This window comes from Entelurus aequoreus, linkage group LG21, assembly GCF_033978785.1.
Source record: "Entelurus aequoreus isolate RoL-2023_Sb linkage group LG21, RoL_Eaeq_v1.1, whole genome shotgun sequence".
In the NCBI taxonomy this organism is placed as follows: Eukaryota; Metazoa; Chordata; class Actinopteri; order Syngnathiformes; family Syngnathidae; genus Entelurus; species Entelurus aequoreus.
Window position 1 is genome coordinate 47,536,655 of NC_084751.1, and position 27,396 is coordinate 47,564,050.

General features: G+C 35.9%; 3 protein-coding genes across 6 annotated transcripts in view; 2 read left to right on the plus strand and 1 right to left on the minus strand.

Moving 5' to 3' along the window:
- galt (galactose-1-phosphate uridylyltransferase) overlaps positions 1-13,480 on the minus strand; it is a 57,648-nt gene extending 44,168 nt beyond the window's left edge. Inside the window, exons 1-2 of one of the 4 annotated variants that reach the window (XM_062031733.1) lie at positions 13,056-13,480; positions 1,040-1,209 (exon numbers count right to left, since the gene is read on the minus strand). In XM_062031733.1, the coding sequence (XP_061887717.1) occupies positions 1,040-1,147 (108 nt within the window). In that variant the 5' untranslated portion in view covers positions 1,148-1,209; positions 13,056-13,480. Of the gene's footprint in view, positions 1-1,039; positions 1,210-4,665; positions 4,816-5,627; positions 5,650-13,055 lie in introns of those variants that run through there. The other 3 variants (XM_062031732.1, XM_062031731.1, XM_062031730.1) reach the window with 3 other exon arrangements.
- Positions 5,090-14,097, plus strand: sigmar1 (sigma non-opioid intracellular receptor 1). The gene is made up of 5 exons (XM_062031738.1): positions 5,090-5,312; positions 5,424-5,475; positions 10,817-10,965; positions 11,088-11,180; positions 13,078-14,097. Exons 1-5 carry the CDS (start codon positions 5,168-5,170, stop codon positions 13,305-13,307), a joined length of 669 nt encoding a protein of 222 aa, XP_061887722.1. The 5' UTR covers positions 5,090-5,167; the 3' UTR covers positions 13,308-14,097.
- Positions 14,098-17,382: 3,285 nt separating this feature from the next.
- The window catches only part of katnal2 (katanin p60 subunit A-like 2), a 41,720-nt gene continuing 31,706 nt past the window's right edge, over positions 17,383-27,396 (plus strand). Inside the window, exons 1-8 of the mRNA XM_062032241.1 lie at positions 17,383-17,531; positions 19,091-19,161; positions 19,243-19,409; positions 19,470-19,503; positions 19,585-19,663; positions 19,738-19,827; positions 23,686-23,733; positions 23,870-23,947. Coding sequence (XP_061888225.1) covers positions 17,481-17,531; positions 19,091-19,161; positions 19,243-19,409; positions 19,470-19,503; positions 19,585-19,663; positions 19,738-19,827; positions 23,686-23,733; positions 23,870-23,947 — 618 coding nt within the window. The 5' untranslated portion in view covers positions 17,383-17,480. The remainder of the gene's footprint in view (positions 17,532-19,090; positions 19,162-19,242; positions 19,410-19,469; positions 19,504-19,584; positions 19,664-19,737; positions 19,828-23,685; positions 23,734-23,869; positions 23,948-27,396) is intronic.

Sequence of the window (27,396 nt, forward strand, 5' to 3'; positions counted from 1 at the left end):
TTACCACTTTTAATAATAATAATAATACCTGGGATTTATATAGCGCTTTTCTAAGTACCCAAAGTCGCTTTACATGTTAAAAACCCATCATTCATTCACACCTGGTGGTGGTAAGCTACTTTCGTAGCCACAGCTGCCCTGGGGTAGACTGACGGAAGCGTGGCTGCCAATTTGCGCCTACGGCCCCTCCGACCACCACCTATCATTCATTCAACATTCATTCACCGGTGTGAGCGGCACCGGGGGCAAGGGTGAAGTGTCCTGCCCAAGGACACAACGGCATGGTAAGAGGCGGGGAGCGAACCTGCAACCCTCAGGTTTCTGACACGGGCGCTCTACCCACTACGCCATGCCGCCACTTTTGAGGTGTGTTTGGGGTCTTTGTCCTGTTGGAACACCCAACTGCGCCCAAGACCCAACCTCCGGGCTGATGATTTTAGGTTGTCCTGGAAAATTTGGAGGTAATTCTCCTTTTTCATTGTCCCATTTACTCTCTGTAAAGCACCAGTTCCATTGGCAGGCCCAGAGCATAATACTACCACCACCATGCTCTGCGGTAGGCATGGTGTTTCTGGGATTAAAGGCCTCAAATTTTCTCCTCCAAACATATTGCTGGGTATTGTGGCCAAACAGCTCCATTTTTGTTTCATCTGACATCACGTGGACACAGATAAGACCTTCTGGAGGAAAGTTCTGTGGTCAGATGAAACAAAAATTGAGCTTGCCAGAAGCTTGTGGATGGCTACCAGAAGCGCCTTATTGCAGTGAAACTTGCCATTTATTAACATTGCTGTATGTATACTTTTGACCCAGTAGATTTGCTCACATTTTCAGTAGACCCATAATAAATTCATAAAAGAAGCAAACTTCATGAATGTCTTTTGTGACCAACAAGTATGTGCTCCAATCACTACATCACAAAAAAATAAATGATTGAAACTCAAGACAGCCATGACATGATGTTCTTTACAAGTGTATGTACACTTTTGACCAGGACTGTATATGACACATGCATATGCACACACATGTTGATTACTACCTCCCCATTAGCACGTGTGTTTCCAGGACAGAGTGGATTGCGGGGATCATATCTGGGTACGTGTTCTTCAGGAGGTTTTTCCAGCTGACCAGCCCAGGGTCTCCTCATGCGGTGGGCTGAGACCAGAACCCAGCAGTCCTTCAGAGGGTTGTAACGCAGGTGCTGGTGCTCTGAGTGTGCGTTTGGACAAAAGAAGGATTATTTAACACACTTTAACAGGCTGAGACACATTCTCACAAAGATGGTAGTTCTCAAAAGAGCCAAACAGTATGATTAACACCAAAGCACACACTTAAAAAGCAGTCAATTCTCCAACAAAGAACTTGATTAACCACTCTTGAGATGTTAATCAAGTGGTCAAAAAGGTACATGGTGTTATCTCACAATACACTCATTACCTTGGTCATTTAATAGCACACTAAAACTTTTAAATATACTGTACGTAACGGATGTCTGCTCGTATAGCTGTGAGATAGTATGTTGTGTATCTCTCCCCGATGCTTTAAGAGCTGTGCTGGACAACGAGTAGACAGCCCAACTCGAAACATTATTCACATTGAGTGCATTACAATAAATTAGAACCATTTTTAAAAGTTAAACTTATACATTCTACAAATTCTCAAAACACAAGGGACACATTTCAATGGTGCACTTGTTACTTTCCTCAAACAATGAATGGTATAGTATTGTTTACAGGCCATAAGAAAAATGTAATATAGCATAAATTCTGAAAAATTGTCATACAAGTTCAGTATTGTAAACTACTGACTCGCTGAACTAAATGAACTGCTAAAAACTCCACAAGCCTTCAATTGTTCACTTTGTCTCGTTTGATTGACTGAAATTAAATATGTTTTGCACAATATTATATTTTGAGTTACAAAACAACAATGTTGTTTCCCTGCTTACCCGCCATGCAACTATTTGCCAATCCAGTAAAACTTGTAGCAAAATTGACAGGAAGGAACATGTCATGATTAATATGTTCCGTCATCTCAGAGAATAACCAAATAATTTGGTGTACAACAACATTAGATTTTAACATCTAAACAACGCACAAAGCTACGCCATGATCCAATGAATAATACATAGTTGATCATCTTGGTCGAAAACATTGATAGTTCTAAGGAGAGAACACACAGGAGATAATACAAATAATAACAGAAGAAATGAACATATTAAAAAGATGGTTTGACAAAAACAGACTATCTTTGAATCTCAGTAAAACTAAAATAATGCTATTCGGTAACAGTAGACGAGAAAGTTAAACACAAATACAAATAGACGGAATAGAAATTGAAAGAGTAAATGAAACCAAATGTCTAGGTATAATGATTGATGATAAATTGAACTGGAAATCTCATGTAAAAAATATACAACATAAAGTAGCAAGAAACACGTCAATAATGAACCAAAAATGACTTCATATTCTCTACTGCTCACTAGTGTTACATATCTTAGTTATTGTGCAGAAATATGGGGAAATAACTACAAAAGTACACTTCATTCATTAATAATTACAAAAAAGATCAGTTAGAATAATACATAATGTTGGATATAGAGAACATACAAACACTTTATTTATCAAATAAAAAATACTGAAATTCCACGACATAGTGAATTTGCAAACAGCTAAAATGATACACAAAGCAAACTATAATCTGCTACCCAAGAATGTACAACAATTCTTCTCAACAAGAGGAGAAATATAACCTTAGAGAAAAATGTAATTTAAAACATTTGTACGCACGTACAACACTTAAGACCTTCAGTATATCAGTTTGTGGAATTAAATGATGGAATGGATTAAGCAAAGCAATCAAACAATGTACTAATATGATCCACTTCAAGAAACTCTTCAAACTTAAAGTGTTTACAAAGTACAAAGAAGAAGAACTATGATAAACATTCTGAATTTATTTCATCCATCCATTCATTTTCTAGATCATCTTATTTATCTCAACATATGAAATATAACTTACTTCACCAATTATTTATTTATCTATTTTTATTCTTATTACTTATGGAGTATAATGTGAATAAATTGAGAACAGGAAGTGAACACAATTTTTTAACAACTGCTATGTTAAGGAAAAGGGGTAGGATTAAAAAGTCTGCTTCTTCCTACTCCTTTTCGAACATGTTGAATAGAGAAACTGGAAATTGTGATGTATCATGTTGTATGCATGCATGCGTGATGCATCATGTTGTATGCATGCATGTGTGATGTATCATGTTGTATGCATGCATGTGTGATGTATTATGTTGTATGCATGTGTGATGTATCATGTTGTATGCATGCATGTGTGATGTATCATGTTGTATGCATGCATGTGTGATGTATCATGTTGTGTGCATGCATGTGTGATGTATTATGTTGTATGCATGTGTGATGTATCATGTTGTATGCATGCATGTGTGATGCATCATGTTGTATGCATGCATGCGTGATGCATCATGTTGTATGCATGCATGTGTGATGTATCATGTTGTATGCATGCATGTGTGATGTATTATGTTGTATGCATGTGTGATGTATCATGTTGTATGCATGCATGTGTGATGCATCATGTTGTATGCATGCATGTGTGATGTATCATGTTGTATGCATGCATGTGTGATGTATTATGTTGTATGCATGTGTGATGCATCATGTTGTATGCATGCATGTGTGATGTATCATGTTGTATGCATACATGTGTGATGTATTATGTTGGATGCATGCATGTGTGATGTATCATGTTCTATTCATGCATGTGTGATGTATTATGTTGGATGCATGCATGTGTGATGTATCATGTTGTATGCATGCATGTGTGATGTATCATGTTGTATGCATGCATGTGTGATGTATCATGTTGTATGCATGCATGTGTGATGCATCATGTTGTATGCATGCATGCGTGATGTATCATGTTGTATGCATGCATGTGTGATGTATCATGTTGTATACTTCCATGTGTGATGTATCATGTTGTATACATGCATGTGTGAGGTATCATGTTGTATGCATGCATGCGTGATGTATCATGTTGTATGCATGCATGTGTGACGTTTCATGTTGTATGCATGCATGTGTGATGCATCATGTTGTATGCATGCATGTGTAATGCATCATGGTGTATGCATGCATGTGTGATGTATCATGTTGTATGCATGCATGTGTGATGCATCATGTTGTATGCATGCATGTGTGATGTATCATGTTGTATGCATGCATGCGTGATGTATCATGTTGTATGCATGCATGTGTGATGCATCGTGTTGTATGCATGAATGTGTGATGCATCATGTTGTATGCATGCATGCGTGATGTATCATGTTGTATGCATGCATGTGTGACGTGTCATGTTGTATGCATGCAAATAAACTCCACTCAAGAAATAGTACAGTGTAACCCCGCCTCTCGCCACAAGTCAGCTGGGATAGGCTCCAGTTTACACGTGACCATTATGAGGATACGAAACGACATATAATAAAGAAACTGAATGAACGAATAAACAGTAGATCACGTTCAATGATACTTAAATGTCAGTTTGTTTGGCTACAACACACACTTTAGATGCGGCCTTGTAACCAAGTCGTATGTTACTTTTCGCTACAGTATATCAACACATGATTCATACCTTTGGAATCAAAATGGATTTCGGGGCCACTCATGTTGACAAGGTTGCAAGAACTTAACTAGTAGTTAGAAGTCACAAGAACTTAAATAGTAGTGAACATGTAAACACTTCACGCCCTCGCCTACTTCCTGACAAACTGGAACGTACCATTGACTGTCGACGCTCACTTGAAAACATAACGGTTACAGGTTCAACAAAGGGGGATGTGGCTCATAAATTATTAAAAAATAAGACATATAAAAAGCCAAATATTATAATTTTTAGTGAATTCAAATTGAAAAGAAAGCGGTAAAGGAGTCGATGTTCCTTTTTCACACCCCTCAAATGCCACAAAATGGTGCTGGTGCTGAGTGTTGATTGGTTAAACTGATAAATCCCGCCTGCGTCAACACGGAAGTAGCTGTCAATCTTTTTGCATCAAAATCGCGCCATGTTGTTCTCCCTTTAGCAGCCCAGCCTGTTGCTGTGTGGTCGTGCTGCTGTGTGCTGTGTGCTGGCAGTGATGGCGTGTCTCAGAACGTGCTGTAAACTACTGCTGTTTGTTGGCATCGCGGGCCTGGCGGTGCTGCTGGTGAACCATTGGCTGGCCACCAAGCAGTATCTTTTCAACAAAGACGACATCGCCAAATTGGCCAAACAACACGCGGGTGAGTTCATTACATTTCTGATAAAAACATGTCTTATAAAAACATGTCTTATAAATGGCGCTGGTGCACCTGGACGGCAACATGCATTCATTCTTGTTCTGGACTCTTTAGGGCAAGACCATGAGCAGGCCTTCTCCAAACTGGTGGTGGAGCTCAGGAAGAGGTATGACCAACAACACCATTTTATAACATATATTTATATTTTATACCGGATGCTGCAAAAAATGCAGAATGGTTGATAGTTTAAAAAACGAGTGCCACACCGAGACCTTTTTAACCACATTTTTTAAAAAGCCAATTAATTACCATGCATACTTGCCAACCTTGAGACCTCCAATATCGGGAGGTGGGGGGGGGGGCGTGGTCGGGATGGGGGCGTGGTTAAGAGGAGAGTATATTTACAGCTAGAATTCACCAACTCAAGTATTTATATATATATATATATATATATATATATAAATACTTGACTTTCAGTGAATTCTAGCTATATATATATATATATATATATATATATATATATTAGGGATGGGCGATACCACACTTTTAGGATTCGATACGATACTGATACTTTTTCTTGCATTTTCATCGATACCGATACCGATACCAATAATTTCTTATTGGCAATTTTTTGTCAGTCAAAAATATGACTATTGTTATTATTTAAGACAAATCACAAGACAAATACAGACCATTTATACCACATTTATTATGGTCAATATATAATAAAAGTGAAATTAAAATAAATAACATAAATATGAAAAATAAATTAAATATTTTATATAATAATAACTATATATTATATATAATAATAATTAAATATTAGAGCTTTCCAATTAACAGTCAAATCCGAATTGCAAGAAGCTGCAGTTATTTTTTAAAGTTTGTGATATAATTAGCAATTAATGAAATATGAAATAGGCTAATGTTTTCGAAATGTAAGAAATCATGTTACAGATTAAAACCAAAATCACATTCAATCATATATTCAAGATTTTCTTGGAAAAAAATAAAACTGTAATGCAAAGATGAAGAATCTCCAAATTGTATCTCTTATCTTGTTTTAAATACTCAAGCAATTTTCAACTAACAGTAAATTCCCCTGTGTGGAAATTATTTGAATTTAGGATAATCATTTAAACAAAAATATTCAGTAAACATTACTAAAAAAAAAAAAAAAACAATGCCTGTTTTAAGTCAACAATTGGACAACACTGGATATGCCTGGCTGCATCGCTGTCGGCTGGCTGTGCGGGTGTTGCACGTTGACGACGCTCATTCGCTGTCTCCTGTCACGTGACTGGGCCAGCTCTATAATCTGCCAGGTATACAGGGGTGTCCCAGCACATAGTAAGTTAAGTAAGTCATCAAAAACATCTGAAAGTGATGCTTGCACCCCCCACACGCCGTTTTTTGGTTTATATCGATACTTTTTTCAGAAAAGTGATGCCAAATGAATAGCGTGTGAGTATCGATATATCGATACCACAGGATCGATACGCACATCCCTAATATATATATATATATATATATATATATATATATATATATATATATATATATATATATATATATATATATATATATATATATATATATATATATATATATATATATAGCTAGAATTCACTGAAAGTCAAGTATTTATATATATATATATATAAATAAATACTTGAATTTTAGTGTTCATTTATTTACACATATACACACACACAACACTCATCTACTCATTGTTGTACTTGAAAGTACAATGCTTTGTTAAGGGTTGAATTGTCCATCCGCTTTCTATTCTCTGTCACTATTTTTCTAACCATGCTGAACACCCTCTCTGATGATGCATTGCTGTGTGGCACGCACAAAAGTGCTTTCATCAAATGCACGAGAGTGTGGAATCTTCCATCTCTCCCAAGCATAGCCCAAAACCGGTCAATCCTTGCTTCCTGGGGAAGATCTTCCCCGGCAAGCAATTGGTACTCCAGTACTTGTACCCGGAGGCTGGTCAGGTCCAGTCGCAGCTGCGGCAGACTTTGGGGGGGGGGCGTGGCCTCCAGCTCCGGCTGAATACCGGGAGTTTGTCGGGAGAAAATCTCTGTCGGGAGGTTGTCGGGAGAGGCGCTGAATATCGGGATTCTCCCGCTAAAAACGGGAGGGTTGGCAAGTATGTTACCATGCATCATACTTGCCAACCTTGAGACCTCCAATATCGGGAGGGGGGGGGCTTGGTCGGGGGTGGGGGGGTGGTGGTTGGGGGCGGGGGGCGTGGTTATTTACAGCTAGAATTCACCAACTCAAGTATTTTATATATATATATATATGAAATACTTGCCTTTCAGTGAATTCTGGCTATATATATATATATATATTTTATTTACATAGAAAGAAAAAAAAATACTTGAATTTCAGTGTTCCGGTGGCTATCCATTAGATGGCAGTATTGTCCTGTTTAACTTCTCCGTTCATGATGAGTATATCATTTCGGCCGCCATGTCTGTAATTTCCTCGTTCTTCTGCTTCGTCTCCTTGTTATCCAGGGTAAATCCCACCTAATTTTATCCGTGTCCACCCAGTTTAAGACCCCCTCCCCACCTCCGTCCGTCAGCGCACTGTGACCTAATGCGCATGCACGGAAAATGCGCGCGTCATAGTCACCTCCAGTGTTGCTTTGTGTGCAAGTTATTCAATGTAACTTATCTGAACAATATCCAGTGTTGTGGTATTTCCATGAACTGCAATCCTGTTAAGGGGGTAGGGGGGGTTTGGTGGTAGTGGGGGGTGTATATTGTAGCGTCCCGAAAGAGTTAGTGCTGCAAGGGGTTCTGGGTATTTGTTCTGTTGTGTTACGGTGCGGATGTTCTCCTGAAATGTGTTTGTCGTTCTTGTTTGGTGTGGGTTCACAGTGTGGCGCATATTTGTAACAGTGTTAAAGTTGTTTATACGGCTACCCTCAGTGTGACCTGTATGGCTGTTGATCAAGTATGCTTGGCATTTACTTAAGTGTGTGTAAAAGCCGCATATATCACGTGACTGGGCCGGCACGCTATTTGTATGGAGGAAAAGCGGACGTGACGACAAGTTGTAGAGGACGCTAAAGGGAGTGCCTTTAAGGCCCGCCCCCAATATTGTTGTCTGGGTGGAAATCGGGAGAAATTCAGAAGAATGGTTGCCCCGGGATATTTTCAGGAGGGGCACTGAAATTCGAAAGAAATCGGGACGGTTGGCAAGTATGATTAATGTGTGATTTCCACAAGCGTCTGTACATGTAGAAGAAGGAGAAACACGGGCATGTCTGAATGACTCGCCTCCATATTTCCAGTGATTAGCTCCGAGCTATGAAACCATTTTATTATGAAGCTGGCTGTGACGCGTTCTTTCTGACGTCACTTCCGGTGTGGGTAGTGGTCTTTCTGGAGTCACATCCTCTCCGAACTCAGTTTGTAAACGATCAATGAGTCCATACAAAGCTAAGAGCCGGAGATTCAAGAAATACACGGTGCACTTACCCGTGTAAAAAAATGTCCGAGGAGGGGGACCTTAAACGCTGGTTTAGTGTGGCTGACACGGGGCTTAGGCTAAATAATTATTCGTTTAAGGGGTTATCCAACTTATTGTAGACATAGCCTCATTCTCACTCATTCACACTAAATGGTTATTTTCATTCTGTTATTAATATTCTGGTTCCTACAATATATATCAATGCAGTCTGCAAGGGATACTGTTAATAATATTAACAATATAACAATACATATCAATGCAGTCTGCAAGGGATACTGTTATTAATATTAACAATATAACAATACATATCAATGCAGTCTGCAAGGGATACTGTTATTAATATTAACAATATAACAATACATATCAATGCAGTCTGCAAGGGATACTGTTATTAATATTAACAATATAACAATACATATCAATGCAGTCTGCAAGGGATACTGTTATTAATATTAACAATATAACAATAAATATCAATGCAGTCTGCAAGGGAAACTGTTATTAATATTAACAATATAACAATAAATATCAATGCAGTCTGCAAGGGATACTGTTATTAATATTAACAATATAACAATAAATATCAATGCAGTCTGCAAGGGATACAGTCTGTAAAGCACACAGTGTTGTTTGGGTTGCTGGTCCACTCATTTTACTAACATTTAACAGTTAATTTTACTCATTTTCAAGAATTACAAGTTTCTATGTAACTGATTTTATTTTAGTTTATTTTTTATTCAAGATTACTTTTTTAAATTTTTTTAAATAAAGGACATTTTCTTCACCAGACCCGGTTGTCAATGAAATTAGATTGTTTAAAGGGTTCTTAAAACCCAGTCCAGTCCAGGTCGGGCTCAGCAACCCACACCTTCATTAATGTACACTCAAAATGAGGGAACACAAAAACAGATTGCATATAATCTATAAACAAAATTACATTTTCAAAATAAGCATTTTTATGTTTTTTGGCATCATTCTCGGTCTCAACCATATAACTTTCTAAAGTTAAAAAATGCTGAATAAATGTTTTTAAAGAAAGCAACACTAAGTGAATATCTATTTTTGGCCTTAAAAATAAAAATGTTACTGAGTACTATAATTAAATTGACTGTCAATGAAACAGAAACCACATCAAGCTTCATAAACAAACCAATCCTTAAACGCATTTTTTCAACTTCATATTACTGCATATTATTGTTTGTAGTCGCACTGGTGTAAAAACTTCCGTATAAGGGGAGTCTTTTCTAATATTCCGGTAACCTTAAGTAGCCACTCCAAGAAGGGTGATATATAAATAACTGTCTGATGCAATGCACTTGAACGCCACTGCAAGGTAAACTCAAATTACAACCTCTCTGACAGTGCCAGATCAAATCTGTGGTAAAGGTTGAGATTACAATCCAGGAATATTTTGTGTTGAATTGGATAGTGGACTAGTTTAACAACCACTTGACACACCCATTTCTGCTATTTTAACACAATAATTACAGATGCATCATTCTGAAGTACTTCACAGGCAGCTATGTCTTAAAAAATTCAAAAACATCTAATGGAAATGTAATTTGACTGATAAGGTTAAGGTTTTCATTGTATATTAGTGTGACCCCTCCACCTCTTCAAAGGGGACGGGCAACCTGTGCACTCGTATAGTTAGGAGATGCCTCGTTGAGCGGGAAAAATTAATCTGGTTTGAGCCAGGTTTCGCTGAGACCAATGACATTAAGATTGTTGTCTCTAATGACCTCATTAACTAATAACGTTTTGGGAGACAATGATCTGATGTTTAAAAAAGCCCATATTATAGGTCGTGGGCTGTTTTAAAGAATTTTTGTTGATGGTATCCATAGAAGTGATATTATTAACATTACATTTATTTTGTGTAGTGCGCCTTAAATCATTTTGATCACATCTAGGCATTGATATGATGCAGATCTTGAGATTATTGCTTGTTGCATTAAAGGTCTCAGACATTGGAAAAATTCAAAAACATCTAATGGAAATGTAATTTGACTTAGGTATCCTGGCCACATCCTGCCTGATGAAGACCTAGAGTGGGTGTTCCTGAACGTTGGAGGCTGGATGGGCGGCATGTGTGTCCTCCACGCCTCACTTACGGAATACGTGATCCTGTTTGGTACTGGGATCGACACATCGGGACACTCGGGTGAGGACAGTAGCGTGTGACTTTATTACAGCGTGACCAGAGAAAAGTTTAGTTTGGATATTGTGAGTTTATTTTTGAGATGAAAGCACAATGTTTGAGCTGTCTCTCACCCCTTCTGATAGGTCGCTACTGGGCAGAGATTTCAGACACAATCATCTCTGGCACCTTCAGAAAGTGGACAGAGGGAACCACAAAGAGTGAACTTTTCTATCCTGGTATGCATTAACTCATTTATTGATGTCGTTGTTCAATTTCCAGGTTTTTATTATAAGGTGTTTCCCATACAATATGGCATCGGACACTGTTTGTTGCAAATGGGTGTTTTTTGTTAGATAGGATGCATATCTGAGTACAATTGTATATTTATATTATTTGATAGAGCCTCAGCTATCGATTATTTTAGTAATTAAGTAATCTGTCGATTAATTTATTCAATTTATCAAACAAAACACACTTTATAGCCTCAATGCGTCTTTTAGGAGAAATAGTTTAAATAAAGAAGGGATTTTCTGATGACCAATATTGTCTCTTATAAATGCACACAACAATCAAACTTCACTTTTGCCATGGTAGCATCATTATACAGTCATTTTAAAAAAAGAACCGACATTTCTGGTTAACTCGGGGGTTGGCAAACGCGGCTCTTGACCCGCATGCGGCTCTTTAGCGCTGCCCTTGTGGCTCCTTGGAGCTTTTTCAAAATGGAAAAAGTGGGGGGGAAATATATTTTTAGTTTTAATATGGTTTCTGTAGGAGGACAAACATGACACAAAGCTTCCTAAATGTTAGAAATCCCAATGTTTATTTTAAACATGCTTCACTGATGAGAGTATTTGGCGTGCTCCGTTTTGTCCTACTAATTTCGGCGGTCCTTGAACTCACCATAGTTTGTTTACATGTACAGACGTGGTTTATGTCACTCCTTTCTTTAAATCTAAATTTGTCCACCAAAGTTTTACGCTGTGCGTGAATGCACAAGGGTGAGTTTTGTTGATGTTATTGACTCGCTGGATTGCTAATCAGGCATATTTGGTCAGTGCCCGACTTCAGGCTAATTGACGCTAACATGCTATTTAGGCTAGCTGTATGTACATATTGTGTCATTATGCTTCATTTGTATGTATATTTGAGCTCATTTAATTTATTTTACTTGTGACCTCTGTTTATTTAATTTATATTTGCATGTCTCATGACACATTATCTGTATGTAATATTGGATTAGATCTATCGTATAACCGTTGCGTTGCGTGGATTCATTTATTTGTGTAAGACCACAGCTATCAGTTGTAGTCTGGAGAGCCACGCACGGAGGGTCTGATGGGGTATTTATATGGATTTTTAAATCCCCCATTATAATTATATTATCAGCGTGCGTCACAAGATCAGCGACAAACTCTCTCAAAGTCTGAATATGGCCCAGGTAGACAGGTAACGGTGTGAAAGACATCATAGTAAGCACCTTAAATGATTTATATTTATTACTTAGGTTAGGGATAAGGTTAAGGTTTTCATTGTATATTAGTGCGACCCCTCCACCCCTTTAAAGGGGACGGGCAACATGTGTATAGTTAGGAGATGCCTCGTTGAGCGGGAAAAATTAATCTGGTTTGAGCCAGGTTTCGCTGAGACCAATGACATTAAGATTGTTGTCTCTAATGACCTCATTAACTAATAACGTTTTGGGAGACAATGATCTGATGTTTAAAAAAGCCCATATTATAGGTCGTGGGCTGTTTTGAGGAATTTTTGTTGATGGTATCCATAGAAGTGATATTATTAACATTACATTTATTTTGTGTAGTGCGCCTTAAATCATTTTGATCACATCTAGGTTATTGCTTGGTTCATTAAAGGTCTCTAGACATTTGAAAAATTCTCAACAAAGTACATTGTACAATAAGCAGCAATAATAGAAAATGGTATTTCTATAATTGGGTCAGAAGGTACAAATGGGAGAGTTCAAGCGTGTGCTGATTTGCTTATGTCTACTCTGTGTGCCTGCAATGTTGTAATAATGATCGTTACACCAGCGGTGTTTATCAAAGTAAAGACCACTTTATGGAAACATACTTTTGCATATGATAACTCACCTTTTCCTCCTCTGCCCTGCAGGTGACACCGTGATGCACGGTATGGGCGAGGCTGCGGCCGTCCAGTGGACCGCTGGGACGTGGATGGTGGAATACGGTCGAGGTTTCATCCCGTCCACTCTGGGTCCGGCTCTGGCAGACACCATGTTCAGCACCCAGGACTTTGTCACCTTGTACCAAACCTTCAAAGTCTACTGCAAGTCCATGGTGCTGGAGATGGGAACCATGCTCGCCGAGGCCGGCGTGTTCTAGAGGCAAGTGGTGGTGGGACAACAATGTTTGGACACCTGCACTGGAACAGTGACGTCGCAAGTTGTCGACGTGTTGTTTTGTCTTCGACGTCTGGCAACGGAGTAAATTCTTACCGTATGATCACTTTCACTGTAGAATGAACGATAATTTATATGTTGACTTCACCAACTGACGGCAAACTATATCAATGCAAAAAAATATATTTTTCTTTTCGAACCACTCCCTCCTACATGAATGTCTAACAGCTACTGTTTCTTCCACTACAAGAGCATTCCTTCCTAAGCTCCCTCCCCACTTGCATAAGCAGACAATAAGGCCTTCAGGTGCTAACAAAACAGACTTGTCTTAGAAACTGGTTTTAAGAAATGAAGCACAAAAATCCCTCCAACAATTGCTCAGTGTGACCTTTTTATGATTGAGGTGCATTTTTTTCTGTGATTGAAGAAACATGCTGTTGCTGATCTCCATGCTTTGATTAGTTGGACTGTTTAACAATGTTACTTTTTCTAGAGATGTGGTCTGTGCACCTCGCTGAATCAGATTTGGAAAACCTTTGCTACACTTCTCAACCCAGCATCTCATCTGTGTTCAATGAATTTCGTATTACATCCGATTGTCCTCATATCAACATTTTTTATCTGAATGTATTCACAAATTCTATAACAACTTTTCCGACTGACCATGTCAGATTCTGTATGGTTTGTGCGTGTCTGGAAGGAATAATGAACGTGGACTTTGAATGGTCTCGAGCACATATGCAAATTATGGGAATAAACATTTTTGAAAAGTATTCCAACTTTGTTGCCTCTTACTATGTCAAATAAAGCTTAGTCTTCATAGGTCCTACCCCAAATGTATTTGCATACGCTGGCATACCCTAACTCAGGCATATTCAACTGGCGGCTCACCAAACATCACCCAAAGAAACATTCAACCCTAAAAAAGAAAAATCTAAATAAATTGTGAAAATTGGACTTTTAACAACGACTGGAGAAGTAGGAATGTTCTTCGCCTAGCAAGTGCTCAAGTCACTGTTTCCTGTCGGACCTTTTAAGCGACGGACACAGTGTTCTAGACAAGAAGCAACAGTAAACATCACCAAACTTATGGAAGTAGATATTGTGCATAAAGATATTTACAGTACTTATTTTATTTTATTGAAATTGCTGACTTTGATTTTCTATTTGTGGTCATGTTTTTTTTTTTTAGAGCAACTCTGGGCACTGTGAGCTCTTTTAATACATGCAGTGCTAAATGTGACCAGTAAGGGGTGATAACACCACACCTTAGGTTTAATTGTGATGAGTCACTTATTGTGTGCAATGTTCAATGTCCTGTAGATGTTGAATTTCTATATGCGTAAACATGTATTGACACTAAATCTTCTATTTTATTCATGTAAAATACACAAAGGACATTATGTAAAATACGCAATGGACGCTATGCTTTGGAAATGTTTATTTTATGTTTATATTTTCAGTCTTACAATCCGAAATGAATTCAATCAATTTATTGCAAGTGTGTGTACTTTGTAATTAAGTAAACAAGGTCTTAAAGGAATATAACCTGCCCGGGCACTTCCTGCCGAAACGTCCGCATTTTGATGTCCAGCCTTCGGACTGTTGAAGCTGCGTTTTCTTTATTATGTAATAGAATAGCTCTGTCCTAACTGTACATGCATTGTACAGTATTAAGAGATCAAATGCAAAAGTAGCACTAAAACAAACACGTACTATTGTGGCTCCACAGACCACTTCATAATACTAAGAGACCCCGTTAGGGACAAGCAGTAGGAAATGGATGGAGTCTCTAGCACAGATAGAGAGACAACCTTTCATCTAAAGAGTAAAATAACTCGAAACACCAGTCGTCACTTGCTTTGAAATCTAACAGTAATTGTGTGAATGCTCCAAAACATTCACACATATGCTTTTCTACACCGATATTCATCTATTTATTATTATTATTATTATTATTCTCCAGATTTTGGCGCGTTCTACCTTCCACATTTTTCACCCGATTCAAAGCGTTCCAACTTGAAACTGTTCAGCCTATTCGGGAATCGCGCGCTTTCCCTTGACAAATTCCCAGATTTCACAGAATTCCATGTTTTCTGGGACGTTTTTTCCCATTCAAAATGAATTGGCCATTTTTCAAACGTCCACCATTTCCAAATTTTTCAACCTATTCAAACCATTCCACCTTCAACGCATTCCACCGTTCTGGATATTCAAACTTCCCTTTTTCAAGTTCAAAAAAATTTCAGGATTTTCCAGAATTCCTGGTGTTCCAAAGCCCTATTTCCACCCTTTTTTCTGGCGACTACTCCTCCCACATTTTTCAAACCACTTCAACCGTTCCACCGTCCAAACATTCCTCTTAATCAGGACAAAAAAACAAGTTGTTTTTTTAACACAAAAAATTCCAGGAATTCTTAAATACCATTTCTCCATTCAACATGATACTACTCCAACATTTCTCGACCGATTTAAAAAAAATTCCAACACATACCATTTTAACTCATTCAGACCATTCAAGTTTTTTACCATTCTCAAAAAAATTCCCGCTTTTCCCGAAATTCCCAAATTGTTTGGAAATTCCCAATGAAATCAATGGGACATTCTTTAAAGTTCCACAACTCCCACATTTTTCTTCTGATTCAAACTGTTCCAACTTCAAAATACTCATCCTGTTTGGGAGTTGTGTGCTCTACTCCAACAATTCTAAAAACAAATTCCAGGATTTCAGTTCAACTTCAGGAATTGCCTCATCGAGTTGATTTGTGTTGATGTAACCTAACTGTCATTAGGTATAAAGAGGATTTTCCGGGCACAGTTCATAGACAATATATCCTGAAGGAGTTTACAAAAGTTGAGCTAAAGAAAATAAGGACGAGATATATTAAATACCCAATTCTTCCCAAAATTGAAGAAATACAATTTTAAATTATTAATGGAATATATACCCTTCAAATGATTTTTTGAAACTTAAATTTAACATGGAGGTTGATGGCTGTTATATGTGTGGAGCTGTAGAGGATGTCAATCATGTGTGTGTGGAATGTGATACTGTACATGTTTGTGGGATACTGTACATGTGTGTGTGATACTGTACATATGTGTGTGATACTGTACATGTGTGTGTGATACTGTACATGTGTTTGTGTGATACTGTACATGTGTTTGTGTGATACTGTACATGTGTTTGTGATATTGTACATGTGTTTGTGTGATACTGTACATGTGTGTGTGATACGGTATGTGTGTGTGAGAGTGTACATGTGTGTGTGGAATGTGAGAGTGTACATGTGTGTGTGTGATACTGTACGTGTGTGTGTGTGATACTGTACATGTATGTGTGGAATGTGAGAGTACATGTGTGTGTGTGATACTGTACATGTGTTTGTGTGATACTGTACATGTGTGTGTGTGAGAGTGTACATGTGTTTGTGTGATACTGTACATGTGTGTGTGTGAGAGTGTACATGTGTTTGTGTGATACTGTACATGTGTGTGTGTGAGAGTGTACATGTGTTTGTGTGATACTGTACATGTGTGAGAGTGTACATGTGTTTTGGGAAGAGACGAGAGATTGGCTGAGAGACAAGGGTGTGCAGATGTCGCCATTCTATATAGAAGAGATCAAATTTGGTATTTTTATAAATGACTGTAACATAGAAATGTGTGTCAACATTATGATGCTCCAGGCCAAAATGTTTCTACATAAATGTCGACTTATGAAAGTAAGGCCTACATTTTCTAATTGGCTTAATGAGTTACAATTATCAATCAAATCTTGGAGCATGATTAAAAGTACAAAAGCCCTTAAATTGAAATAATTGTTAAAAGCATTTAAAGTGATTTAGGTAGCGCTTTTTGTCTTTTTATTTTTTCATATATTTTAGTATTATTACTCTATTTGTATTTGCTTTTGTTTTCTTTCCTTGACGTTGAAAGTGACTTGACTTTTGTGTGAATTATAAATGTATGTTTGTTGTTCAATAATAATAATAATAATAATAATGTTTTAAAGCATAAACAGGAAGTCGCACTACGGCAAGTCCTGATGGACAAATCACAACTCAGGCACGCGAAGGGAGAGAACAACCGTCGAAAAGACGCCACCTTACATATTTGTATATATATCTTAAAAACAAACACATATTGAGACAAAATGGAACTATCTTACACAGCTATAAAAACGGCACATCAAGCCCGGGAGGCGGTGAGTGAATTACATCACACTTACGAAGCAGTTTTAATGTTGTCTTTATGCTAACATCGTTCAGCTAATGACCACACGACGGTGAATGCTGTAATTATTGGAATATATTATGTATATACGTTAATATGAATAAACGTAAGTACGCACCGCCTCATGTATTTCGTATTTTTCACGTAAAACAGTTAAGTGAGTTGAGGAAAATACTATAGTAATGGCGTCTACTCGTTGCTATGGTTACCCGGCTCTGTGCGCGCCATTTATGGTAGTTTGTCTCTCTCTAGCGGCGGTAAGTGTCACATGCAGGAAGGACTGTTCTCACTATAGTTACTTTTAAATATATACACTATATTGCCAAAAGTATTCGGCCACCTGCCTTGACTCACATGTGAACTTGAAGTGCCATCCCATTCCTAACCCATAGGGTTCAATATGACCCTTTGCTGCTATTACAGCTTCAACTCTTCTGGGAAGGCTGTCCACAAGGTTGCTGAGTGTGTTTATAGCAATTTTCCAGCATTCTTCCAAAAGCGCATTGGTGAGGTCACACACTGATGTTGGTGGAGAAGGCCTGGCTCTCAGTCTCCGTTCTAATTCATCCCAAAGGTGTTCTATCGGGTTCAGGTCAGGACTCTGTGCAGGCCAGTCAAGTTCATCCACACCAGACTCTGTCATCCATGTCTTTATGGATCTTGCTTTGTGCACTGGTGCACAGTCATGTTGGAAGAGGAAGGGGCCCGCTCCAAACTGTTCCCACCAGGTTGGGAGCATGGAATTGTCCAAAAATGTTTTGGTATCCTGGAGAATTCAAAGTTCCTTTCACTGGAATTAAGGGGCAAAACCCAACTCCTGAAAAACAACCCCACACCATAATTCCTCCCCCACCAAATGTCACACTCGGCACAATGCAGTCCGAAATGTAGCGTTCTCCTGGTGACCTCCAAACCCAGACTGGTCCATCAGATTGCCAGATGTAAAAGTGTGATCATCAGTCCAGAGAAGGCGTCTCCACTGCTCTAGAGTCCAGTGGCGATGTCCTTTACACCACTGCATCCCACGCTTTGCATTGGACTTGGTGATGTAGGGCTTAGATACGGCTGCTCGGCCATGGAAACCCATTCCATCAAGCTCTCTGCGTACTGTACGTGGGCTAATTGGAAGGTCACATGAAGTTTGGAGCTCTGTAGCAAGGGACTGTGCAGAAAGTCTTTGCACTATGCTGACCTCTCTGTCAGTTTACGTGGCCTACCACTTGGTGGCTGAGTTGCTGTTGTTCCATTTTCTTATAATAAAGTTGACAGTTGACTTTGGAATATTTAGGAGCGAGGAAATTTCCCGACTGTGTTTGTTGCACAGGTGGCATCCTGTGACAGTTCCACGCTGGAAATCACTGAGAGCGGCCCATTCTTTCACAAATGTTTATAGAAACAGTCTCCATGCAAAAGTGCTTGATTTGATACACCTGTGATTAGTGATTCTCATCATTTGGATGGGTGGCCAAATACTTTTGGCATTATAGTGTATATATATGATTTTAATTCTGGCTTTGTGTTTTACAATAGGATGAGATGAGGATTGAGATGAGGAAGAAGAGCCTCCTCGTCCTCATCTACCAACACCTGATGGGGCAAGGGTCAGTATGAAAGGCCATTAAACATTTAAACTGACACAAGTCTAGCATGTCACGTGTTGCCGCGCATCCATCCACATCCAGCTACGTGGCCGCAGCCCTGGCCTTGGACCAGGAGATGAACGGCGGCTTGAAAAAGTTTGAAGTTTGCGACAACATCGATTTGGAGATGGTGCTGATGGAGTACGAGAGCTACCATTTTGTGAAGTTCCAGAAGTATCCCAAACTCATCAAGAGAGTGTCAGAAGCAGGTGACGTCCCAACAGCCGCCGTGACGTCACGTCATAACTAACATGTCTCTTCCTGTCCAGGTGAAAGAAATACAAGAATTGTTGGTAAAAAGAGGTGAGTTTATTTTGTTTGTATGCAGAATGTTCTGTGCTATGACATCAAAACTTCTTCTGTCATGTATGTGTCGCGCTCCAGGGCACCTTGTTCAGCCGTGAGGCCTCTCCCCAAAATCCAGGCGACAACCTCTGGAGGAACGAGAGGGAATGTGGCCAATGTACAGTCCAATGTATGGAAAGAAATGAATATAACATGCATATTACTTAAAATCTTGTGTTTTTTGAATCATAGGGGGAAGCACCACCTTGTCCTCTGGAGTCCACAGAATTTGGTCTGAGTGTTTGCCCCATCGCTCACAGTGGGACGGCCATAACCAGGAAGGTTAGACTTAGACTTCCTTTTATTGTCATTCAAACGTGAACTTTACAGTACAGATAAGAACAACATTTTGTTGCATTAGCTGGTTGTAGTGCAGGATAAAAGAGCTATAATGTGCAGATATAAATAAATAGATTACTGTACAGATAAATATAATCCAGGTTTATGGATGTATGTTATATTGTCTTTATATTCCAGCCAGTTAATCCATTTTTGGGGGGAATTGAGGGGATTATTATGATGCGTTCAAGAGTCTTACAGCCTGAGGGAAGAAACTGTTACAGAACTTGGAGGTTCTGCTACGGAGGCTGCCGAACCTCTATCTACAGCAGGCCTGGGCAATTATTTTGACTCGGGGGGCCACATTTAGAGGAAAAAAATGTGTCTGGGGGCCGGTATATCTATTTTTTAGGAAAACTAATACAAAACCTCACAATAAAGTCTGATTGAATGCTAAAAATGTTATGACAGACCGCCTTAAAAAACGTAATGTAATTTTACATTTTTCTACGAACGATAAAACACTGAATATTGACAAAATATGAACGTCACACCCCCTTTCGATCGACATATTTTACAATCAAGTGAAACGCAACAAAAATGCAACGAACAGTGAAATATGAACACGAAGGATACAAAATAAACCCACCTCAGGGTTTCCCACACATTCATTTATTTGTGGCGGCCCGCCACGAAAGAATTACGTCCGCCACAAATAAAAAATAAAAAAAATTTAAAAAATGTTTAATTTAATTTTATTTATTTTTTAATTTTTTTTTATCCTGTCCAGCTTCTCAGGCAAATCATATAGTAGATGTAGATGCCCATATCGGCTGTTCACATTTACTTTACAAAAGAGAAGTGTAGGATACTTCTCTTGTTGCCTTATTTGTATTTGACCACTACTGTTTTCTGTTTATTTGTTACTGACTGTGGCAGGACACCTCTGCCTCTGTTTCACTTTATGTTGCTGGTAAATAATATGCTTGTAGTAGTAGGCTAAAGTTAAATTATTTAGTATGCACTAATTAAAGGGGCAGAGCTTTAAGAGACATTTTAGCTTTTATATTTTATAAAATATTTTTTTTGTAAGAACCACAATTAATAAATATATTTCAGTGAATAAATTATTGTTCAAATCTGTATATAAATATGTACATAAAGTGTTGTAATTATATTGTAAAATGGATGGATGGATGGACGTTTAAAACAAAACTGTTATTATTAATTAGTAAGTATACATTTTTTGAGCCTTTTTAGAGAAAATCATATATTGTAGTAAATTATGCAAATTACTCGATGATGTCATGGTGACCACGCCCATAGCCAGGCCCCCACCGCCACAGGTATCATGGCAGTTTATGGGAAACACTGCACCTACAATCTGATATATCTGATACATCACTAAGCTTTAGAACTTTGTTGTGAAAATCTCCTTCCACGTCTGTGGAAACGCTTCCCGCCCACACTGCTTGGTGCCTCGTCTGAGCTGCTGTGACGTAGATTACCATAGTAACTAATTAGATGACCATAGTAACTAATTAGATTACCATTGTAACTAATTAGATGACCATAGTAACTAATTACATAACCATAGTAACTAATTAATTACCATAGTAACTAATTATATTACCATAGTAACTAGTATATCATCCATAAGCGCATATTCCAACCATTGAAATACTTTGTATAGTTGAAGACTTACGGTCGTTAGAAAACCTCACTGCACATCATAATGGCAGCTACACTTTACATCTTAAAGATCTAAAAAAAATATTGAAAGATTGAAAAGCTTAACGAGCCGCATGTGGCCCCCGGGCCTTAATTTGCCCAGGTCTGTTCTAAAGTGTAAATATAAGGTTTTATATTTACAGCCTGAAAGGAATTTGGTTGGAAAGTGGCATTTAAAAACATACTTATTGGCCAAGTATGTTTAACACACAAGGAGTTTGACTTGGTCGACTGTGCTCTCTTTCTTCCATGCAAGAAACCAAGACCTTTATTTGCACATGCAGTTAATAATTATGATATAAAATACTCAAATATTTTACTATTATTTATTATAGTATTTTTTCTTTAACACTATTTTTCAATTAGGAAGTACCACTAACTTCGTATTGGGCGTATTATGTGTAATAGTTTTATAAATAATTAGACTTAGAGACTTACACTTCCTTTTATTGTCATTCAAATGTGAACTTTACAGTACAGATAAGAACAACATTTTGTTGCATTAGCTCATGGTAGTGCAGGATAAAAGAGCAATAAGGTGCAGATATAAATAAATAGATTACTGTACAGATAAATATATTGCACTTTTGCATATGCATCCAGGTTTATGGATGTATGTTATATTGTCTTTATATTCCAGCCACTTAATCCATTTTTGGGGGGAATTGAGGGGATTATTATGATGCGTTCAAGAGTCTGACGGCCTGAGGGAAGAAGCTGTTACAGAACCTGGAGGTTCTGCTACGGAACCTCTTTCTAATCTAGAGTGTAAATATAATATTTTATATTTACAGCCTGAAAGGAATTTGGTTGGAAAGTGGCATTTGAAAACATATTTATTGTCCAAGTATGTTTAACAATTTGGGGTGGCCTTTATTTGCACATGCAGTTAATAATTATGGTATAAAATACTCAAATATTTTACTATTATTTATTGTAGTATTTTTTCTTTAACACTATTCTTCAATTAGGAAGTGCCACTAACTTCGTATTGGGCGTATTATGTGTAATAGTTTTATAAATGATAAAATATAATCGTATATTTTGTATATAACAAGAGAATGTATTTATTGTTTTTTTGCTATAAAATATTTGTATTTATAATAAAGATGTATAATATAATAACATCTGTATCATTATGACATCACACACTATAGAGTAAAAAGTTAGTCACTTATGTTTGTCTTTAATCATTTACTTTCTGCCAAATCATTTTAGTTTTTTTGTTTGTTTAATCCCTAATTGTTCAAACTTTACTTCTTTCTACTTTTTATGGAACATGTCAAGTAAAATGAGAAATGTTTGATTATCTGATGTATCATATTGTGTTTGTATACATGTTAGAAATCAACTTAAACCATAACCTAATTGTTTTCAAGCCATTGTCAGAATAGCTAAACATCATCTATCCATCCATTTTTCTACCGCTTGTCCCTCTCGGGATCACGGGTGCTGGAGCCTATCCCACCCTGGACAAGTCACCACCTTTTTATAGAATCAACACAGACACCATTTACACACAAGGGACCATTTAGTGTTGACAATCAGCCTATCCCCAGGTGCTTGTCTTTGGAGGTGGGAGGGGCCTATCCCCAGGTGCATGTCTTTGGAGGTGGGAGGGGCCTATCCCCAGGTGCATGTCTTTGGAGGTGGGAGGGGCCTATCCCCAGGTGCAAGTCTTTGGAGGTGGGAGGAAGCCCACGCAGTCACGGGGAGAACATGCAAACTCCACACAGAAAGACCCCGAGCTCGGGGATCGAACCTAGAACCTTCTTATTGTGAGGCACACTCACTATCCACTGTGCTGCCGTTAAACATATTTTGCTCCGTAAATCTCCTAAAACTCTGCGGTAATCTTGAGCTTTTACTAATGTTCTGCTCTGGAGGCGTGGTCTATTACAGCGTTTGTCTATTGTACAGTATAGTCAAAATAAAACAACACATTAAGCAGTAGATGGATTGATTATTGAGATATATTCATATATATTACACTAATTTACTGTCACCACAAAGCTTTGTTCATATGTTGACCGACATCAGATTGGTGTTAGTATCTTTCATGTTACATATTTCTTCAAAGCTCCTCTAAATGATCTAATTAAATACTTCCTATATTATTTTGTGTTGTAGGGTCAGATGATTGACAGCACAGGAGCTGAAGGGGACTTGGAGCACGTGGTAATGACACTCGAGTCACTCATTCAAGCAAATCTAACCTCTAGTAATAATTCTAGTAAAATGCTGATCACAGCATATCATAGCAAACCTTTTGCCATTAGTAATAATTGTGATGAAGTGTTTTCATCCCATGCAGGAGCGTCTGATGAAGCCCCTCAGTGGCTTTCCAGGAATGAGCGGCGAGATGAAAGAACTCGCCACAATCATCAGTAAGGTACAAAATACAAACGCGCAGAAGTATAAATATTATTTGATGAAAATGTCCTTCATCTCAGGTACGAGTTGATGAGGGTTTTAGTGTTTGTGAGTGATTTAAAGTAGTGTAGCAATATCCACGATACAGGCTACTGTCAAGTGACATGTTATAAAATGTATAAAGTGACTAGAAACTATTAGTAAGCTTTTCAAAAAAATCATCCTTTTATTTTATTTGTATTATTATTTTTATATATATTGTTTGTTTTATATAAAGATATTTACATTGAGTTAAAATATTATATGTAAATAATAGAATGCAATTATGTAGATTATTGCAGCTCAATATGTAAAATAAAATAAATAATATACCGTATGTGAGTAATATATTATTTCAACTTTATCTACATCCATCCATCCCATCCATTTTCTACCGCTTGTCCCTTTCGGTGTCGCGGGGGGTGCTGGAGCCTACCTCAGCTGCATTCAGGCTTTATCTATATAATATCTTTATATTTATAATAATGACATACCTGTGTAACATTTACAACACACATATTGTTCTATTAAAGTATATTTGTCTTAACTATTATCATTATATCTTTTGCTGATTGGCTAGGAGAAATCACATGGTTTTACTGCTTTATAGTGAAGGCTGACACATATTTTACTGTAATGTAATACCAAATAGTGTTTCTTGGTCAATATAAGTGAATGCGAAAATATAATAGCCTCCATATATAATATATTTGTAATAATAATATGTAATCATGTAGTTGCATAAGGTAAAAGTAATATTCTCTACATAATATATATTTTAGATGTAATCATGTAGTTGCATAAAGTAAAAAAATAATAGCCTCTATATAATATTTATCTTTAGATGTAATCATGTAGTTGCATAAGGTAAAAATAATATTCTCTACATAATATATATTTTTAGATGTAATCATGTAGTTGCTTAAGGAAAAAATAATATTCTCTACATAATATATATTTTTAGATGTAATCATGTAGTTGCATAAGGTAAAAATAATATTCTCTACATAATATATATTTTAGATGTAATCATGTAGTTGCATAAGGTAAAAATAATATTCTCTATATATAATATATATTTTAGATGTAATCATGTAGTTGCACAAAGCAAAAAATAATAGCCTCTATATAATATATATATTTAGATGTAATCATGTAGTTGCATAAGGTAAAAATAATATTCCCTATATATAATATATATATTTAGATGTAATCATGTAGTTGCATAAATTAAAAAATAATATTCTCTATATAATATATTTAGATGTAATCATGTAGTTGCATAAGGTAAAAATAATATTATCTATATATAATATAGATATTTAGATGTAATCATGTAGTTGCATAAGGTAACAATAATATTCTCTATATATAATATAAATTATAGATGTAATCATTTAGTTGCATAAAGTAAAAAATAATAGCCTCTATATAATATATATATTTAGATGTAATCATGTAGTTGCATAAGGTAAAAAATAATATTCTCTACATAATATATATTTTAGATGTAATCATGTAGTTGTATAAGGTAAAAATAATATTCTCTATATATAATATAAATTATAGATGTAAACATGTAGTTGCATAAAGTAAAAAATAATAGCCTCTATATAATATATATATTTAGATGTAATCATGTAGTTGCATAAGGAAAAAATAATATTCTCTATATAATATATATATTTAGATGTAATCATGTAGTTGCATAAGGTAAAAATATTATAAATTATAGATGTAATCATGTAGTTGTATAAAGTAAAAAAATAATAGCCTCTATATATAATATATATATTTAGATGTAATCATTTAGTTGCATAAGGTAAAAAATAATATTCTCTATATAATATATTTAGATGTAATCATGTAGTTGCATAAGGAAAAAATAATATTCTCTATATAATATATATATTTAGATGTAATCATGTAGTTGCATAAGGTAAAAATATTATAAATTATAGATGTAATCATGTAGTTGTATAAAGTAAAAAAATAATAGCCTCTATATATAATATATATATTTAGATGTAATCATTTAGTTGCATAAGGTAAAAAATAATATTCTCTATATAATATATTTAGATGTAATCATGTAGTTGCATAAGGTAAAAATAATATTATCTATATATAATATATATATTTTGATGTAATCATGTAGTTGCATAAGGTAAAAATAATATTCTCTATATATAATATAAATTATAGATGTAATCATGTAGTTGCATAAAGTAAAAAATAATAGCCTCTATATAATATATATATTTAGATGTAATCATGTAGTTGCATAAGGTAAAAATAATATTCTCTACATAATATATATTTTAGATGTAATCATGTAGTTGCATAAAGTAAAAAATAATATTCTCTATATATAATATATATATTTGGATGTAATCATGTAGTTGCATAAAGTAAAAAATAATATTCTCTATATATAATATATATATTTGGATGTAATCATGTAGTTGCATAAGGTAAAAATAATATTCTCTATATATAATATATATATTTGGATGTAATCATGTAGTTGCATAAAGTAAAAAATAATATTCTCTATATAATATATTTAGATGTAATCATGTAGTTGCATAAGGTAAAAATAATATTATCTATATATAATATAGATATTTAGATGTAATCATGTAGTTGCATAAGGTAACAATAATATTCTCTATATATAATATAAATTATAGATGTAATCATTTAGTTGCATTAAGTAAAAAATAATAGCCTCTATATAATATATATATTTAGATGTAATCATGTAGTTGCATAAGGTAAAAAATAATATTCTCTACATAATATATATTTTAGATGTAATCATGTAGTTGCATAAGGTAAAAATAATATTCTCTATATATAATATATATTTTAGATGTAATCATGTAGTTGCATAAAGTAAAAAAAATAATAGCCTCTATATAATATATATATTTAGATGTAATCATGTAGTTGCATAAGGTAAAAATAATATTCTCTATATATAATATATATATTTAGATGTAATCATGTAGTTGCATAAGGTAAAAAATAATATTCTCTACATAATATATATTTTAGATGTAATCATGTAGTTGCATAAGGTAAAAAATAATATTCTCCATATATAATATATATTTTAGATGTAATCATGTAGTTGCACAAAGCAAAAAATAATAGCCTCTATATAATATATATATTTAGATGTAATCATGTAGTTGCATAAAGTAAAAAAATAATAGCCTCTGTATAATATATATATTTAGATGTAATCATGTAGTTGTATAAGGTAAAAATAATATTCTCTATATATAATATATATATTTAGATGTAATCATGTAGTTGCATAAGGTAAAAAATAATATTCTCTACATAATATATATTTTAGATGTAATCATGTAGTTGCATAAGGTAAAAATAATATTCTCTATATATAATATATATTTTAGA